Source organism: Protomyctophum parallelum (genome assembly GCF_964188405.1).
Source record: "Protomyctophum parallelum genome assembly, chromosome: 1".
In the NCBI taxonomy this organism is placed as follows: domain Eukaryota; kingdom Metazoa; phylum Chordata; class Actinopteri; order Myctophiformes; family Myctophidae; genus Protomyctophum; species Protomyctophum parallelum.
Window position 1 is genome coordinate 9,837,505 of NC_139697.1, and position 19,791 is coordinate 9,857,295.

The following is a 19,791-nucleotide window of genomic DNA, read 5'->3' on the forward strand; positions in this document are numbered from 1 at the left end:
GCCTACGTGTGCACAGAGGCACAAAAATGTCAAGAAAAGCTTAATTGGCTAATCCACAAATGGGTTGGCTTGGCCAGTCAGAGAAGCTGATGTTAATATGGCAAATTGATCACCAGGCATGCGGGCTCTGTTCCCCCATGTGCCATGCAGTGTGTTCAGATTGTCACTGTGTGCGAAAGACATTATTCATGCTGCAAACTGCATAGTATCATTATGTATATCTCTGCCAGGCCGAACGTAGTCTGGAGATTATGTTTTTGCCCCTGTGTGTGTGCGTATGCATGTGTCTGTCTGTCTGTCTGTCTGTCTTAAGCATTCTTTTCATGTATCATCCCTTGTATGACATGGTGTGGGTATCAGGTGTCTACTGTCTAGTATAATATGGACCTAATTATCAGTCTGATATGCTGATGATCAACTGTCTGTCTGTTCATCATGCTGATTGTCTGCCTTAATGCCAACATTGGCTATATTCTGAGGCAATTTCACTATCATTTGCCTTTTTTCCCCCTTTATTAGATTCGCCTATATAATAACTTGCCCAAAATAGGGTCTACGGGGTTGAAGTGGTTCAATGATACAGTAGTTCATTTTTCATTCATATCCAAATAGATTTAGAATTTGTCCCTACTATGTCCTTAGAAGTCAATACTGTCTGTCCATCTCCTTATTGTGTAAAGGTTGCTCATATATGGTTTAGGTTTATTTATTTAGCACGTAGTACAAAAAATAGACAATAACATATCAAAGAACAAAAATACAATGCAAGGAAAGGAAGAAGCCAGCTGGCTTATTTGGAATCCTTTCCTGTATGGAAGAGGTCATTGGTTTAAACCGATTAAAAGTTCATAAAGAACAGTACAAAAGTCTACAAGTTGACAAAGGGGGGCAGCTGTGCAATAAAGAAATAAAAACACAGACTGCACAAAAAACGGAAATAAACAATACAACAAACACACAAAAGAAAATATAACGCATCAAAGTAAAACTACAGAGAGGAAGAAATATCATCATCCTTACCCCAGGGTATTGTGGTCTGTGTAGTACAAAGGAAATCATTGTATACACATTCTGACACTATAAGTCTGGAACTGTTTTCCAGTCACTACCACCAGTCATTCTACTCTGACTTCCCAGAATCCCAAAATGGTATCGCTAAACAATACTTCCCCAAAACTCACTACACTAGCTTATCATCAGTCAGAATTGTACTTACATTGTGTACGTGGCAGCTGGGTGGTTATTGTACATTCACTGAAGAAGTGCAGGCGGGCTCATTTCAGTGGCATAACTCTTTGTAGATAGATGGTGCGGTGCAGAGGGTATCAGCTGCGTCATGTCGGCCTACTATAATGAGCCACATGCGACTATAGCGGCCCCTCTGTCTGTCTGTCTCTCCCTGTCTGTCTCTCGGCCTGTCTGATCGCCTGTCTGCCCTATCGGCTCACATGGGCAATAATTGAGACTATCATCACAGTTATGATTATGATATTGCTGGTGTTATGTCTATAGGCTATACGGAGGCAGTTGCTTGTGCACAGTAACCTAGATTCAATGTGTGAACCACAAAGAGAGGGAGCACTATATTACATAACATTATTTATTTATTTTATCTTTGACTGTCAGAACAGCTCATGAGTCTGTTCTTTCTGTGACTGTCCACGCGCACTTGTTGTGAAACACGGGCACATTTTTACACTCTCAGAGTTAAATTAACACTGGAGATTTTGCGGTGTCTACTGTCTATGTACAGACAGTATGCTGTGTATTGTCACCTCGAGGCAGTGTTGATTTAATGCTTTCGTCGAAAGAAAATGTGAGCTTGTAGATCTGCTATTTTCAGCATGTAACCAGGTGTAAAAGCAGGCATTACGGCCATCAGGGCCTCCAAAATTCATTTTAGTCGACTAAATCAACTGTAGATTTAGTTGACTAAAATCATATGATATGTAGTCGACTAAAACCAGACAAAGAAATTCAGATGTCTAAAATATGACTAAAACTGAATTTTATTCGAAAGACTATGACTAAAACTAAATCTAAATTTGCTGTCAAAATCAACACTAGTTTGGGCTGCATGGCCTCCCGGGTTCTGTGTGCATGCCGCCACAATACCTCAGTCAATTCTCCAGCATCAAAACCACCTTCGTCAGATCACTGTCGCCACGTCTCGCCTCTGTCGTCTCTCTCTCCGTGGAGCACGGTCTAACAACCCAGAAATGACTTGGAATAATACATTTTTTTAGGGTGCAGTGGTCTTAGGGGTACCAGGTGCTTTGTATAGCCCTTTCCTAATGAGCCACATGTGACTTGTTAAAAAGGACCCATCTGATCCGGCCCATTCGCCTCATTACCACCCAATACATATTAATGTCCAGGGTCACATCTTATACATACAACATACATATTCATAGCACACACACACACACACACACACACACACACACACACACACAGGGTCATATATGTCTGGCAATGGCATAGGCATGATGTGTTTAGTGGTGACATTCTTTGTGGTTCTATTCTATTCTATTTGGATCTTATTGGTATTTTATGCACTTAAACCCTATAATATACCATACTTTGTTGATCCGAGTCCCCCCATGAGTCTATATGTATGTCTCCCTTCTTCTTTCCCCTTTACACAAAATCCCTTCACTGAAAATAGACCATCTATATAAGCTCATAACGCGTGTCCCAAGCTTGTAAAGGCTATTTTCGCTGAAAGGATTTGGTGTAGAGGGAAAACGAGGGAACCAAGTAAGTGTTTAAGTGATGGTGCTTGCCTGCACCAAGCTGCAATGTAGTGGTGTGATGATATCTTTACCATTGTTGGCCTATTATGATCAACTGCTCTGCCTCTGTCTCTTTGGTGTTATTATTATGTTATTATAAACAATTGGAATGAAATCTCTCTCTCTGCTCTATTCCTCTGAGAGAGGAACGTGTGCAGGTTGAAATCAAAGTCAACATTATCCATCATCAACTTTATCTATACCTGCTGCTAAGACGGTTGTTATTGGTGCTTCTTTCTTCTCTCTCTCTCTCTCTCTCTCTCTCTCTCTCCTTAATCCTTTGCTCTATACATTCAAAACACCATTTGACCTTCCACTTGTCCTCTGTAAGTAGCTCGCCGTCTCTCTTTTTAATTCTCTCTTTATGCATTCTCTCTCTCTCTTTCTCCCTCTCCCTCCCTCCCTCTCCTGTTCCCTCTCTGTTTGTTTTTGCGTCTCCTCTCCTCTGTGTGTGTGTTTGTGTGTGTGGAGATATCTCTCTTCCCTCGGCTGGCATTTACAAAGCACTGATTTGATTTTACAAGTGGAACCTTCCTCTCTGAATGCAGTCACGTTTGGAGTGGCCGTCATTTTGAACAGCTATCTAAAAGACAAGGAATGAAAAGTAAACAAGTATGTCTGATTGTGATTCCTGTCAGGACTCACGTACACTGCAGACATGCAGACACATGCATATGTGCACACTCGTGCACGTGTGTGTACACACACACACACACACACACACACACACACACATCTGCGCATCTAGGTCTATTATTATGCTAATGAGACTCCCGTCTCTGCATGTCCTCCCACTCTCACATACAAGGCTTGCACACGCACACGCGCACACGCTCGCACACACACGCTCACACACACTCACACACACGCTCACATGCACGTATGCACAGACAGAGCTGGTATTTTGCTGAGCTCAGCAGTATACTGTGTATAGGCTTCTCAAGGTAACAGGGAAAATAACAAGGATGGGACAACTTCCCCACTACAGGACACTTCCACTTCCTGGTGTGTCATCAATCAGTGACCAGGTGTCACTGATATTTCTGTACTGTTGTTTCAGTGTAAAATGCCCCAACATCGCTGAGACAACGTGCAAACCAGTCTAATCTGGAGAGAATCTGATGTTCTAAAGCATCCAAACAATCCTATGTGGACCGAATCTTTAACATCATGTCCTGTGTTTTCGAAATCATTCATATTGTATATTGTAACAAAAAATAATTTATAAAATAAGACAATAATATCAGAATCCCTCTGCAAAGCCAGCAGACAAAATAGTTAAGCTCGTTATCTGCATCATGTAAGGAACCTTAATGGCCCCTTTGTCAGCTGTGGAAAAAGTACTCAAATATTTTACTGTTTATATAAGCCTATATAAATACTCAAAATGTACTTGGTAAAAGTACAAAAGTATTGGCATAAAAAAAAGTACGAAAAGTAAAAGTACTCAGTCATACTGTATGCAGAATGTCCCGTTTCAAGTTTTGTGTGCTTGTAGATTGGCTATTTTCAAATAGCCGAAATGTGTATACTGTATAGAGTTGAAGATTGATTGATTGATTTATTAACAGTTTGCAGAATTACAGTACATTTCAAGTAGGTGCCCTTTGAGAGCAGTTTTGAAGGAGTCAAGGGATTCACATGTCTTAATGACTGTTGGTAGGGCGTTCCACATTTTGGTGGCATAGGAGCGAAATTAATTTAATTCCTTGTTTGTGCCGAATCTGGGTTGCACATGGTTTGTTGAACTCCCTCTGGTGTTATGGGTGTGGACTTTGTTGACATTAACGAAGTATTTAGACATGCAGGTATACATGGGTATATTTGTGGTGTAGCGAATCTTGTGGACCAGACCCATTGCAAGGTGCTGTACTCTGTCTTCAACCCTAAGCCATTCCAGCCTGTCAAATTGGGCAGGGGTGAGGTGGGTTCGGGGAGTGAGGCCAAGTAGTAGCCTGACCAGTTTGTTTTGGGAAGTCTGGAGCGTTGGGGTAATGTATGTTGTTAAGTAACTACGGTCTTCAAGTAAAATCTGAGACATAGTGGGGTAGAAGTAAAAGTATTGGAAATGTGGAAATACTCAAGTAAAGTAGCCTACAAATATCTCAATTGTACTTTAAGTACAGTACTTAAAGGTATATTCAGTGATTTCACTTAATTCAAATATCACTTTGTGATAATCCTATACTATATAGTATAGAGTGTGCTGACCATATAAGGAGTTCCTCCCTGTCCCCAGTTAAACCCCTGGGGTCAAAAAAACCTTATAGGTTTCGTTTTTTGGCTACGTGGCCCAGCCGTCATCCAATCAGGATAGAGAGGGGCCTTCCGCCAATCATGATCGAGCGGGGGCGGGCCTTGGTGTGCGTGCTGTTGGCCTGTTTCGTTTGTGTGTGTGTCCCCCCCCACTGTAGTGCGTGCATGTGCACAACTTGTTACCGGGTGGACCAGGTTTTTTTTCCAAATCACCCAAATCACTGAATGCTCCTTTAAGTGAATGCACTCTCCACCACTGCCCTTTGTGTTCATGTCATGTTATCTCTCTACCCGAGACACAGTTTTGTCAAGGAGGTCAATTTGAGCGGGTGCTCTTTTCTCCAGAGCCACTTACAGTGAAGGATGTAAGGATGAGACCCGTGACCTCTCGGCTACAGTGAGTCTATCCGTCACTGAGCGACACGCTATCGCTGAACTATGAGCAATAAGCATTATTTCATGTGCAGAAAGTGTATGACATTTAGAACTTTGGAATTTCATTTTGTTATTTTTCTCCTCCCCTAGCTTTTGTAGTTAACAAAAATAAAGGATTATTCACATCATACTGTATAAACACCCAATCGGGAATGTATTTGGTCTTCTTTTTTTCCTCCTTTTTTGGGATATTTTTCTGCCTTTATTCATAGGATATGTTCATATAGGAAACCGGGTAAAGAGAGACTGGGAATAACACGCAGCAAAGGTCGTTGGGATCGGGACTCAAACCCGCGACATGCTGTCAGGGCCTATGTGGTATATGTGCCTGGACCGCTATAGGTGCCCATATATGTTTGTCTTCTATCAGTATCACAGATTATTCATGAGTTTGTTTGGCATATATTTGGATAAATACGTACTGTACTTAAACGTCTGTAATTAAGAAATACCCGTCTGTTTTATTAAGTTATACAACAGCCCTGCTGTTTGTTGCCATTATTCCTCATATCCAAACAATACACTAAGAGGTTTATCCTCAGTGCAATGAATCAATCAACACAAATACCTGAGGCGGTATTTGATCAGCCAGCTTTTCTACAGGTGGTGTCAGCTCGCTGCAACAAGGGATTTGGTTATTAATGAAAAAACACAGTCAGAGAGATAGGTGTTAAAATAACATTGCAGTGCGACACACACACACACACACACACACACACACACACACACACACACACACACACACACACACACACACACACTTTCTTTATCTTGAATCTCTCTTTATTTTTGTCTACTTAAAGCATTTATCAATGAACTAGAAAAGTAGGTTAACTCCACTGGCCTCAATAGATGGAAATTACATAAACACACACACGTCATTTAATTGCATCACTCATTATCATATCCCTGCTGTGTTTGTATCTATGTGCCTGCATGTGTGCCTGCGGCTGTGTGTGTGTGCATGAACAAGTGAGTGAGTGAGACAGACATGCCAAGGTGTACATCACACGCACGCACACACACACACACACACACACACACACACACACACACACACACACACACACACACACACACACACGTCTCTCCTGGCTGGGGAACATAACTGAACATAATGTAAAACAAAGCACTTGGATCGTGCCAGCGTCTCTCTCTCTCTCTCTTTCTCTGTGGCTCCACGAGGGACCATTCAGTAAAACACCTTCTAGGTTTTGGCACAGATCATTTACATAAAGCACACATCATTGGCTGGTGATGAGTAAGGATTTGCATAAGGAGAAGTCTATTGGTTTAGGACGTGTGTTGATTTGCATAGGGTCAACTCCATTGGTTAACAGGGGTGTGATGTAACGGCATTGACCTGCATGCTTCCAGCGGTACAGCAGTTAGTCTAATGGTTGGTTTGATGGTTGTCTGACTCCCCTATTGGTTGCAAGTCATCGTGAGAGAGGGTGATTCTTTTTTATTTTATTTTTATTTCTTAATTTAACTTTGGTTTTTATCCTGGAAGCAACAGTGGCACACGGTCATATACTGTAGGTTGTTCATCCATGCAAAAGCTCAAAGAGACAATGTTGAACCAATTCAAAGGCTTAATCAATGGGTTCAAAGACAACATGATTACATGAAACAGTCAGTGTGCGATCAAACAATACATAAATGCTTCCTTCTCATAAAATCTCAATAGGCAATGTTTCCAAATTAGTGACCAACCTAATCATCCTTCCTTCGCCTTTGTTAAATGTGACATACTTGTAGTCTGATGATTGCTAAGTATAAAAAAGAAAGAAAGAAAGAAAAAAACCTACTGCATCCATTTCTGAGAGCAGTTGACCTTGTCTACCAGTTCAAAATGCATTGCAACACTGTGTTGTGAGCTTGTAGATATTTGGGGGAAGAGATTTGACCACCATCCAGTATATCCTCTCACTCGGCCAAAACTGTGACTTTTCAGGATTCTAATTCTAAAATAGCAAAAGTAGCATCTATACAAGCTCAAAACACATGTGGATCTGCCACTTTTGATGCTTGATTGATTGATTGAAGGATTTATTTAGGAGAATTACAGTATATTTCAAGCACAACTCAATACAAGATTGTTAACTGCATGTGGACGACACCATAAATCATTACACTTGTTTACAATAGGGTCCACCATGTATGTCATCATAGAGGAGGTAAAAAGGGGAAAAGGGGTGGGTGGAGGATTCATATTTTACGGGGGCCAGTTTTGAATAGCATGTCTTAATGACTGTTGGTAGGGCGTTCCACATTTTGGTGGCATATTGGAGCGAAATGACTTTATTCCCTTGTTTGTGCCGAATCTGGGTTGCACATGGTTTGTTGAACTCCCTCTGGTGTTGTGGGTGTGGACTTCGTTGACATTAAGGAAGTATTTAGACAGGTACATAAGTATCTTGGTGGTGTATTGAATCTTGTGGACCAGACCCATTGCAAGATGCTGTACTCTGTCGTCAGCCCTAAGCCATTCCAGCCTGTCAAAGTGGGCAGGGGTGAAGTGTGTTTGGGGAGTGAGGCCAAGTCTCGAGCCTTGTTTTAAGGGCCTTTGAGGTGCTTATGTGGTACCAAGAGGTGCATGCATAGTGGAAGAAACCTTGTATGATGGCTCCTGTTAGGGTCTTCAAGGTGTTTTTGTTGACCAGTGAGGAGATCCTGTATAGGAATCTTGTTCTTTGGTTGACTTTTTTGATTACGTTGGTGGCCATTTTATCACCGGAAAGATTTGCCTCCAGGATGGAACCTAGGTAGGTAATTTCATCTTTTCGTGTGATAATATTGTCACCCACTCTAACCAAGAATAATAATAATAATCTTTATTGTCCCGAAGGATATTCATCTTCACAGGTCTGTTCAACACCAACAACAAAAGCAGCACATAGTACAGAAACAACATAACACCAAGACAATACAAAAAAAAAAGTTTAATGCCGCGATGGCTGAGGGGACAAAACTCCTACTGAAACGAACCTTTTCCAGGGTAAGGTTCTGTATCTTTGTCCTGATGGCATGAGGTTGAAGAAGCGATACAGGGGATGATCAGTGTCACGTGATATTGAGAGTGCTAGCCGTGTGATGGCATTATTGTTCATATCTAACAATAAGATAAGAAGCCATCTATCTTGCTGATATTACTATTTGATCCAAATAGAATGGATTCAGTTTTTCCCAGGTGTAAAGATGATTTGTTTTTTTGTGTGATACTGTAGTATAAGATTGTATATACATACTGTATGATCAAGGACGTTCATTACTGTAAAAACACACAGTTATGAGATGAGACTATAATAGGCTTCTGACCGACAGAAACGGTATGGGAGTTAAGAGGTTAAACCTGTGGTTGAGTTTGAGATGTTCCACTCAGCAATGCAACTGTTGTAATGAGTTCCTGTGGGTGAGCATGTAGGACCATTTGATTATTGAACAGTTGGTATTTTATCCTTCACCAACTGCATGGTAATCACTTAATTGTACCAAGCAGAACAAGCTGATTTAAAGTCACTGAAACTTTTTGACCATGCAATGTTACAATTTGTGATGTTCATTTGTTCACACTTTTACTTATTCGCTTTACTCCATTTATGTCCTTGATATAGTGTGTCTCCCTGATCTAATATACAGTATATTCACTCGTGAGTGGCATTTGCTGTGCATTAACTGAGGGGCAAAAAAAACAAACAAAAAAACCCCAATAAAAAATTCAATATAGAAAATCCAGCGAGAACGTGCCCTCAAAACTATGGCATTAAATTCCTCCCAGGCCGTCACAGCACGCTGCCTGTCCCCGAAGACAAGATGCTCCTTTTTCTCTGATGGATAAAATTAAGCACTTCCACCAACCCCCCCCCCCCCCCCTCTTTCTCTCTCCACCCCGCCCCCCCCCCCTCTCCCATTCCCTCTCACACGGCGGTATAAAACCGCAACAGCTGATCCTGCGCTTTAGAAAGACCCGCACCTACACGCGCGAAGGAGAGGAAGAGACAAGAGAGAGAAAGGAAGAGAGGAGGAGATAGAGAAAAAATAAAGAGAGAGCGTTATAAATAAAGAGAAGAGCATTATTATTGGTCCCATGCAGTCGTCTTCCAACTGCAGTTTTTGTACAATACGATGTGAGACACTAACTATTTATTTATTTTTCACTCCGGACTGTGATGCCATTTTCGCCAGGTATACGGAGGAAGACTGACGTCTTTTCATAACGTCAAGTAATTTCGGGATCCTGCACGTTGTATTGTTAGTTTTGCTTTCCTTCCTTTTGGTTTCTCAAATTCTATGCGCCTTTTTATTTCCACTCTCCAGCTGCCAAGATTTGATTCATTCTTTACGTGTCGGTGTTATTTTATTTCCCGCATGGACATTTGCCCCCGAAGTGTGTTCAACTCATAACTGGGGGCTTAATCTCGGTTTGCCCGTTCGTTGACATGCCTTTGGACACCGATGCCATTTTCTTCCGCGCCGCTGTGGATTGTGCTCAGCGTGACTTCAAAGAAAAGACATTACTTTGAGACGAGTGCTTCCTCTTTCTTTCCCCGTTGAGCTGTGGTGCTGAAAGGACAGCGGCGGAGTCACAACTGTACACATAGCGACAGACGGAGCTGTCCGGTGCTGAAAGCGCGAGTCGAGAGACCTTACAGGCGAAGCGAGGAGAGAAACCCTGTTTACCCGCGGCTGACTGTCTGTCCGCGCTTGTTTGTTGTTTTAATACAGTGCCGACTGACGACGGGTCACAGACGTGCCTATTTCCCTCCGGCCAGAACGAGGCCAGCATGTGTATATTTCAAGAAACCTGAGCCAAAAAGAAAGAAAGAAATTGCCTACATGCACGAGAGAAGAAGATTTTTTTTTAAACAACGAGAGTAAACTGCGAGCGCTCGGCTTAACGTTTAATTGGCCTCATAAAGCTATGTCTCCACTTTATTATAGCCAGTTAAAGTGTCTGATAAGATCAAGGAAAGACCTCTAAGTCAAACATCTTGGAAGCAGCTGCTTATCCACAATCTGACATACCTGGCTGCTATAACGCATTCCCTCAGGTTCGGGGTGAGTCACAGTGTGGTCTTGTACGAGCCGGTGACTGTGCGTGCATCCGTGCATCCGTGCGCGTGTGTGTGTGTGTGTGTGTGTGTGTGTGTGTGTGTGTGTGTGTGTGTGTGTGTGTGTGTGTGTGTGTGTGTGTGTGTGTGTGTGTGTGTGTGTGTGTGTGTGTGTGTGTGCGCGCGTCCGTGTGTGTGTGTGCGTGCGCGTTTTGACACTTCACCATCATGCCTCGGTCTTTCTTGGTGAAGAAAGTGAAGTTGGACGATTTTTCGGCGGCACAGCTGGAAAGTTCCTATAGAAGGGAACTTAGGGAAGAGCACACGCTGAGTCTGCGTTTCCACCATCACGACAAAGGTCAGTCCAACACACACACACACACACACACACACACACACACACGCACACACACAGTAAGATAACATTTAATTCCATAATGTATTATCATTTCAGTGCGATAGATAATATGGAGGGAGGTTAAACTCCGGTCACATGCAGGCCAAATATAGACCAAATAACCTCTGTCTGAGCGTCCATTCTGTTATCATCTTGAAGGCATCTCAGTTTCTTTATTTAGGAATTCGATAATGGGACAGACGGGACAAATGGAGAAAATAGTTGACAAAGATGTCAAACAGGATTGAAACCTACAATGTTCTCACAATGAGCATAATAATGGGAGACGTTTTCTTTGGCCATAGCCACTTGCCCAAATGTGTTGACCTCATCACATTTGTGATGACGGCTATGGCCGTTTTTAGCCCAAGGAGTATTTTTTTGTGCAAAACTAATGCTTGGAATGGATTCAGAATGATGAAAACCCCCTAGGCCTATTTCTATCACAAAAGTTTATACTAATCACCATTTCTGGGTTCATAAAAATTCCAGTAGACTATTAACCTTCACATGGGAGACCTTTTCTAACACTGTCCAATTTGCACTGTCAAGACTATGAGGCCTCATTTACTCCATTGTACGGTGTCCTGCAGAAATAGCAGATCTACAAGCTCACATCATCGTGTCGTGCGATGCAGCTTGTAGACTGGCTATATGTTTTGGCACAGGACACTGTGGTGCCACGAGTATAAAATCTGCTAGTACTAATCAGGCTGAAGAGGCGGGACAGATTTTGAGGCACATCTGTGGACAGTTTGCCATGGCTATACCAATCCTCCTGTCTATCCTGTCTTAACTATTTGGACATTTTCTGTCGACGTATACCGACAAAAAAGCCTTCATGCTTAGTCACAACACAAATTGCCCAGCCGTCACACACAGAAATGACATCATGCTCAACACACATATGCAGGACACAAACATGCATTTTTCCCTTTTGTCTCAACACTCCAGAATACCTCAGAGGAACATTGTTCTGTTAGAAAGTTATTTACATATTTTGTTGTTTTCATTACCAGGCTGGAATGGTTTGCAGAAGTTTGAGTAAGGAACAGCATCTCCAAATATAAAATTCTACAATTTCAATATATTTTTGTGTCCAACACCTGCCCAATATGTTGGATGTTGTATTTGTTTTGTTAATCATTATTTCCCATCACCCTTATGTTTATAGACCACTCTGATTAATGTTCCCCTGTGTCTGCCAATCACCATTTAAGTTAAAGGCATGACATTCATTGATTCTATTGATATACTATTGAGCCATTGGAGATTACATTATGCAAACCTGTTCAGTCCAAGTACAGATGACCAGGCCAGACTCCAAGTCTTGTTTTAAATACTTTTGTTATCTTTATTTTTAATTTTTTATCTTACACATAATATGTTACTATCCATCCATCCATCCATCTATGACAATAGGTTGTGTGGGTGGCCATCTACTGTAAATGAAAATGTGACCTTTCCAACCACCCAAATGTCAGCAAGAAATCTGTTGGCTTTTACGTTTATAAGCCTGCTGGCAGAGTTCAAATATAGTTTTTAATCTCACACAGTATTATGCTCATTGCATTTAAATGTGCTCTCCGGCGAGTGTGGGACATTTTAGGACAGTGTTTTTTCAGCACCCAGGCTCAGTACTTCATACAGTATGCCTGCGGCCACAGGCTTCAAACGTTGGCTATAGGCGAGCAGCTCCACTGGAGCAACTGAAGGTTAAGCATCTTTCCCAAGGGCAACTCGACAGTATAGTTGATGAGGAAGAGAGAGGTGTTTCTCATTTATACTTTTCCCACCCATGATTTCCCCTGCCTGTCTGGAGAATTGAACCTCTGGACTAATTTCTCTTACTGTACCCTAGAAGTTCCTATACTGTACGATGGTATTTTGTGCTTAATGATTGCTGTGTTGGTCACCATTGGAGTTGATGATTCCTAGTGTTAAAGGCATCAACTGATGACTTAACACGTGAAAATGAACCTGTTAAATGTTTTTTTACACCCTCAGTGTTAAAATGACACTAGGGTTTAACTGTATAGTGACCTAAGGCACTCTAAACCCTGTTTCCTCTAATAGGCACCTTCTACTGTCATGTTACACTTGATAATTCCCTGAGGTTATGGGTTACGATCCCTAGTTGATAGTGCAGTGGTTCAGACTCCCATTACTGGACCTACATGGATGCCCGCTGGCCTAGGATTTAATCTCAGTATAGAAATGGGCCTGTTTTAAGGCTCCATTTGTACGATCTCAGAGTTAGAATTAACTGAGGGTTTGTGAGCTGTCACCCACTCAGTGTGCCACAAAAACAATGGCTGAACTAGATTGTCTGTTACCGTGCTTCCTCTGTGCTACAGAGCGCATTGCTGTCTGTTTGGACAAGGACCACAAACACCACTATAGCACGCAACGCATTGTTCACATCAATGGTAATCAAAGTAGAGACGAGGCAAATAGAGATCAGAAGCTGCAGTTTCTCTGATGAAATCAAGTATACTACCAACGAAGCGTGGATGGATGCTGAGCACTGTGTCATTTTGTTGGCTACATGCACAGCAACATTGGCAGTGTTTTAACCGGGAGAGAGTTTATGGTAAAACAAGCATGTAATCCCTGATAACATGTGACCATGCTCTAGGCTTCGCTGTATGGCGGCGTCACGCGCACAAAATAGCAAGCTCACAACGTGTTGTGTGAGATCTGCTATTTTCAGTGCGTTACACCATTGTACGATCATGGGGTATAAAATAGGGTATTCTACTAAGCTGTGTGTCCGCAGCATAAATTTGTCTTATATACTGTACACTGAACCTTTGAACCCCTATATACTTATAGGGCCGATTCATACTCCTATTTTAGAGCCGAATAAAAGTCAGCTCGGCCCTGTAGAGCCTACAATGTGACGTCATTTGAGGTTCGGGGGGGGCGGGTACCGTCCTAAAGTCGGCTCTTCGGTGCTACTGAATATTTCTGATGAGCCGAAATCATTTCGGCACTACAGCGCCGAAACAGCGGTAAAATAGGAGTATGAATCTGCCCTTAGTTGACCGGAATCCTCCAGGGGTCTACACTAGGCCTCCTCGTGTTTTCGCTCTACAGTATATCTTTGGCAAATATAGCCAATAATAGCCCAAATAACAGCGCCACACTCTGTGAGCTTGTTGCCGAATATTCACAACCAGAATAGGGACGATATAGCCATGGGTTCAAGTGGTTACATGGAGACAGTGTCTCTGTGCAGCATGTGTCAACATTGGCCTATTCATCTCTTTCATCAGAAACAAGGCTGGAGCAGATGCTGTGTAGTCTGACACCAGGCATAGGGGGGTGGCGGTGGCGGTGGGTGTGGGGGTGTTACGGCATTCAGATGGCTGGGGAGGAGGTGGTGATTTTATTGATTGCTTTATTCTTCTCCCTCCTCCCTTTCCAAACAATTTCTCAGAGCCGAGGCTGCAGCAACTAGGCAAGCTTGTAAAAAGTGGTACTTTTATCCCTTGTTATAAATATAACAAGAGTTGTGACTGTATAGCAACTGTAGCTCCTTGCACAGCACACGCATACACCTACACACACGCATGCACACGCGCACACACACACACACACACACACACACACACACACACACACACACACACATATGAATGCACGCATGCATGCACACACAGGCACACACACATGTCACACACACACACGGAGGTGCATGCTGTGTTTCTGTCAACTCGGCACATTTCCCGGGCAGCTTGCACAGCCGAGTGCACAGTGTTACACAACACACATGCCACTTGCGTGTGCGAGCACACGCACACACACACACACACACACACACAAACACACACACACACACACACACACACACACACACACACACAGGGAACAGACAGCGACCTACAAGTGTCCAAAGCACACAAGTGTGTGTCAGTTACTGTTAGGTTAGATCAAAATAAATAATGAATAACGTGCAGGTTTTCGCTGCTGTTCTCTCTCCAAATGTCTGTCTTTCCATCTGTCTGTCTTCCCATCTCTCTCTCTGTCTCTGCCCCCCCCCCCCCCCCCCCCCCCCCCCGTCTCCCCCCTCTCTTCCTCTCTTTCAGAGAAACACAATAGCTGAAGAGAAAGACAGAGATGCATTGGCAGGGAATGTTGAATGTGTTTGTGTTCGGCAGCATTATTTATCTTTTTCCATGCCAATAAAACACACTGCATTCAATAATTGCAATTGACTGAATAAACAGAGAGAGATGGACAGAGAAGGAGACACTCCCTCTGAAAAGAGATACACTCACAGTCGCACACACATGCGTGCATGTGCATGCACGCACACTCACAAGAACACTATACATGCATGAAGACAGCTATTGACTGATAGACATGCAGGCACTAAAATCTTAAATGTTAATTTAACTCTGGAAGTGCAAATGGACCCAATTGCAATTCACTTTCTGCAGACAGGGCATTAGCCAGACAGGCAGATAGCCTTTCTGTTTGGGAGGTTGCCAGCTTGAATCTCTCTCGTCTTGCAGGGAAAATGTGGGCAGGGAGTGTGAACAAAGTAAAGCGCTGTTGAGCAAGGCAAATGGTAATGACAGTGTTGGGCAAGTTACTTTGAAAGCGTAGCTTGTAAAGCTACAAGTAGCTCACCATGGCAGTAGCTTGATCAAGCTACATAGCTACCCCTGGAGAGATGTAGCTTGTAAAGCTACAGCTACATGGAAAAAGTAGCTCAAAGTAGCTCAGCTACTTTTTATTTTTCAGCGTTAAATTGAGAATGTACATGCGGGAGACCCCTCCTCCCCTCTGGGAGACCCCTCCCCTCTGGAAGACCCCTCCTCCCCTCTGGGAGACCCCTCCCACCCTGCTCCCCTCGGGGAGACCCCTCCTCCCCCTGCTCCCCTCTGGGATTCCCCTCCCACCCTGCTCCCCTCTGAGAGACCCCTCCTCCCCCTGCTCCCCTCTGGGATTCCCCTCCCACCCTGCTCCCCTCTGAGAGACCCCTCCTCCCCCTGCTCCCCTCTGGGAGACCCCCCCACCCTGCTCCCCTCTGGGAGACCCCTCCTCATCCTGCTCCCCTCTGGGAGACCCCCCCACCCTGCTCCCCTCTGGGAGACCCCTCCTCACCCTGCTCCCCTCTGGGAGACCCCTCCTCACCCTACTCCCCTCTGGGAGACCCCCCCACCCTGCTCCCCTCTGGGAGACCCCTCCTCACCCTGCTCCCCTCTGGGAGACCCACCCACCCTGCTCCCCTCTGGAAGACCCCTCCTCCCCCTGCTCCCCTCTGGGAGACCCCCCCACCCTGCTCCCCTCTGGGAGACCCCTCCTCCCCCTGCTCCCCTCTGGGAGACCCCTCCTCCCCTCTAGGAGACCCCTGCTCCCCCCTGGGAGACCCCTCCCACCCTGTGATACCAGGGCCAATCAGAGGCCAATTAGAGGCAGCTGTCAAGTGCTGATATGCCCTCAAAGCAATCAGAAAAAGGAACAGTCCTTGATTTTTCAAAGGGGGTTCTAGTACAAGAATTAACACAGCAACCAATGGTCAAAATTAATATATTTCTTTCATGTTATTGCCCAAAATTGTAGCTTGTAACTTGAGTAGCTAAGCTACAAAAAATGACCCAAAAGGTAGCTGAGCTACTTGACGAGGTACACAAATATGAATGTAGCTAAAATACCACAAGCTACAGCAAAATGTAGCTCAGCTACGTAGCTCAGCTACATGTAGCTTAATACTCCCCAACACTGGGTAATGATAGGGTTGAGTGTTAAAATATCACCATCTCCATGCCCCCGGGATGTTGTAAATAGAATGTGGTCTTATAGTTTACAGTCCTTACAGGTTATTTCATGGTTAAAATAAACTCTTGGTCATGTTTCAACCCATTACTCATGCTCTATAAAACGCATGCACGCACTCACTCACTCACTCACACACACACACACACACACACACACACACACACACACACACACACACACACACACACACACACACACACACACACACACACACACACACACACACTTGCATAAGCAGCCAGTTACAATACTTTGTTCAGGAAGTGCAATGATTGAATATTCATGACATGAAATTCTCTCCCTCCCTCCCTCCCTCTCCCTCTCTCCCTCTACTTCTTTCATTTTTTCTCTCTTTGCCTTTCTCCTGCATTCCTTTCTATCACTTTCTCTGTCGCTCTGCCTCTTCCTCTTTCCTCTGTTTCCATCTCTCTCTCATCTTCCCTCTATCCCTCCATCCCTTGATTTATCCTCTCTCTCTCTCTTTCTCTCTGACTCGTCTTTCTCTCTTCCTCTCATCACACATCACATCACATATTATCGACCCACTTCTGTGCGCCTTTTTCTCAGAATTGCAATATGAGATTATATTACAGTGCTGTTACTCCCCCACCTGTCTATGTTCAAATGCTGTGGGAGAGCTAATTGAAATGGAGGAATATTGATTCTTATAGTCGAATGTTCATCCATACAGGTAACTGTGAGGTAAAAGCTACAGGCTAGACATCGCTAAACAGCCTTCATGTCTTCATGTCTGTTGCCTTCTGTTCTCGCACATTTTGCACACCACTGACAAACACACCACACACCACACCACATTGACAAACATGTAAATGTTAACGGGAAAAAAACATGTGAATTCAATATGATGGGATATTTAATGTAGCAATATAGATGATGAAAAGGCTGCACAGTTAAAAATGTTTGAAGACCAGCCACTTATAATATCATTGAGGCTTATATATCTTCTATATGGGGTCTGTTTTCTATCTGCAATAGAGTCTTTCTGGAGGTGACTTGCATAATCACAAATGAAGACCAATCTCTCCATACAGTACACACTCTTTTAGGGTGAATTCTTCCTTCCATAGTCAAGCTAGCATGACATACAGTAAGCACCTCATTTGTCGGTTAATTTCTACTTTCCAATTACAGCTGACACTTGTCTCTCCATTTATCTGCAGGCTATATCAGTGACTATCTCGTCCCATCTCCTTATGATGACGTTGTGGGGAGCGAATCGTCTGTCATCACTAAAGTCCCCTCCCCTGACGAACCGTCGATCATATACGACCACCTCAGGGCCGACAGCTACAGTGGAAGCCCTGGCGATATACACGGTGACTCGGACCAGCCGGACAGCCCGCGGTCGGAGGTGTCGTCATCGGCCAGCGGATACATCAACGGGGACACGGCCGTGAGTGAAGGGTACACGGTCGACGCCTTCTTCATCACGGATGGGCGTTCGCGAAGAAAAGCCGCGGCGAGCCCGCGGGGCGGCATCCAGAGGCATAGCTGCAGTGAGTGTGGCAAGACCTACGCCACCTCCTCCAATCTCAGCCGGCACAAGCAGACGCACAGGAGCATAGACAGCAAGATGGCCAAGAAATGCCCGACGTGCGGGAAAGTGTACGTCTCCATGCCCGCGATGGCCATGCACCTGTTGACCCATGACCTCAAGCACAAGTGCGATGTGTGTTCGAAAGCGTTCAGCCGGCCGTGGCTCCTGCAGGGGCACATGCGCTCGCACACGGGCGAGAAGCCCTTCGGGTGCGCCCACTGCGGGAAAGCGTTTGCCGACCGGTCGAATCTGCGCGCTCACATGCAGACACACTCTGCCTTCAAGCATTACAAGTGCAAGCGGTGTGACAAAACCTTTGCGCTCAAGAGTTATCTGAACAAGCATTACGAGTCGGCGTGCTTCAAGGGGGCTTTCTCGCCTCTCGACGAATCAGACGAGTGAGGGTGAAAAGCAGGGAGGGCCGGTACCCTATCCTTATGAGCTTTATCCGACTCCCGATTTTCTTCCTCACCTAACTCCTCCAGTCCCGCAAACAATACAAGTCTGTGTGGAATGAGGGATGGGGTGTATTCTTCCTTTAGAGGAACTCTTGGCAAATCCTGGCCAAAATAAATACTGGAGAACATCTCCTTCTTCTTTGATCCTCTCTCTCTCCTCCAGACCGGGGTGAAATCTTGTGCATTCTGAATACTTGCCAAAAAAAAAAAAAATGCAAACAAAGCAAAAGCAACCTTATCTGACTTAGCTTCCCCGTCTGATCTTATTTGTACGATAGCGAAGCAGTTTAGGTATCTCTCAAGATGAATCAAGCACACTGCATATAAAATATTTAACAAATAGTCATATCTGTTCCTGTCCTCATTGGCCTTTGTTTTGGCCATCACAAGAGCACAATCTTCTCCATCTTCCTCTCTGGGAGACATGTCACATGACCACAGTCCGGATTGAAGTCAGATCTACGAGTTTTCCTGCAAAGATATTCAGCAAAGGCTTACAGACCGACAAGTAACAAGAAAAGGGGGGGAGAGGAAAGAAGTAACTAAAGCAAGCAAACGTAGACATAACCCACAACATCGTGAGTGCTGGAAAATGATTCGATGTTGTAAAATGGACATTTGCACTTTTTGCAACATTTTACGACTCAATGTGAAATGAGCTGCAATGATATCTATGATGTGGTACAGTTTTCAGAACACTTTCCATTAGAAAACCAAGCAGGTGTCTGTACTGTAGGAGAGGGATGTGCAGATGTAACACTGCCTGCACCTTCCGAAAGTGGGCCAGTCCCAGACATGTGTTGTTACCTTCCCAGAGTAACTGGATCACCTAACAGTATCGAACTGAACTGTGTGTAAAACATTGAATTAAAAAAGGCCTACAGGATTCTATATACTGTGTACCGCATGGTACATGTACACAGTGTAAAAAATCATACTGCAGATATGAAGTATATTTTTGCTTCCCTTTGCCCGATGCACACATGGACACAAACATGGAAAAATGATTACCGGTATTATTTTTGTTGTAAAGGTTTATGAGCACTTC

The 19,791-nt window shown here is 44.0% G+C and overlaps 1 protein-coding gene across 1 annotated transcript; it reads left to right on the plus strand.

The window, feature by feature from the left end:
* Positions 1 to 10,768: 10,768 nt before the first annotated feature.
* Positions 10,769 to 18,687, plus strand: LOC310877005 (transcriptional repressor scratch 1-like; the record flags this gene model as incomplete). Its single annotated transcript, XM_083790651.1, has 2 exons — positions 10,769 to 10,898; positions 17,909 to 18,687. 2 exons carry the CDS (start codon positions 10,769 to 10,771, stop codon positions 18,685 to 18,687), a joined length of 909 nt encoding a protein of 302 aa, XP_083646777.1.
* Positions 18,688 to 19,791: the final 1,104 nt, after the last annotated feature.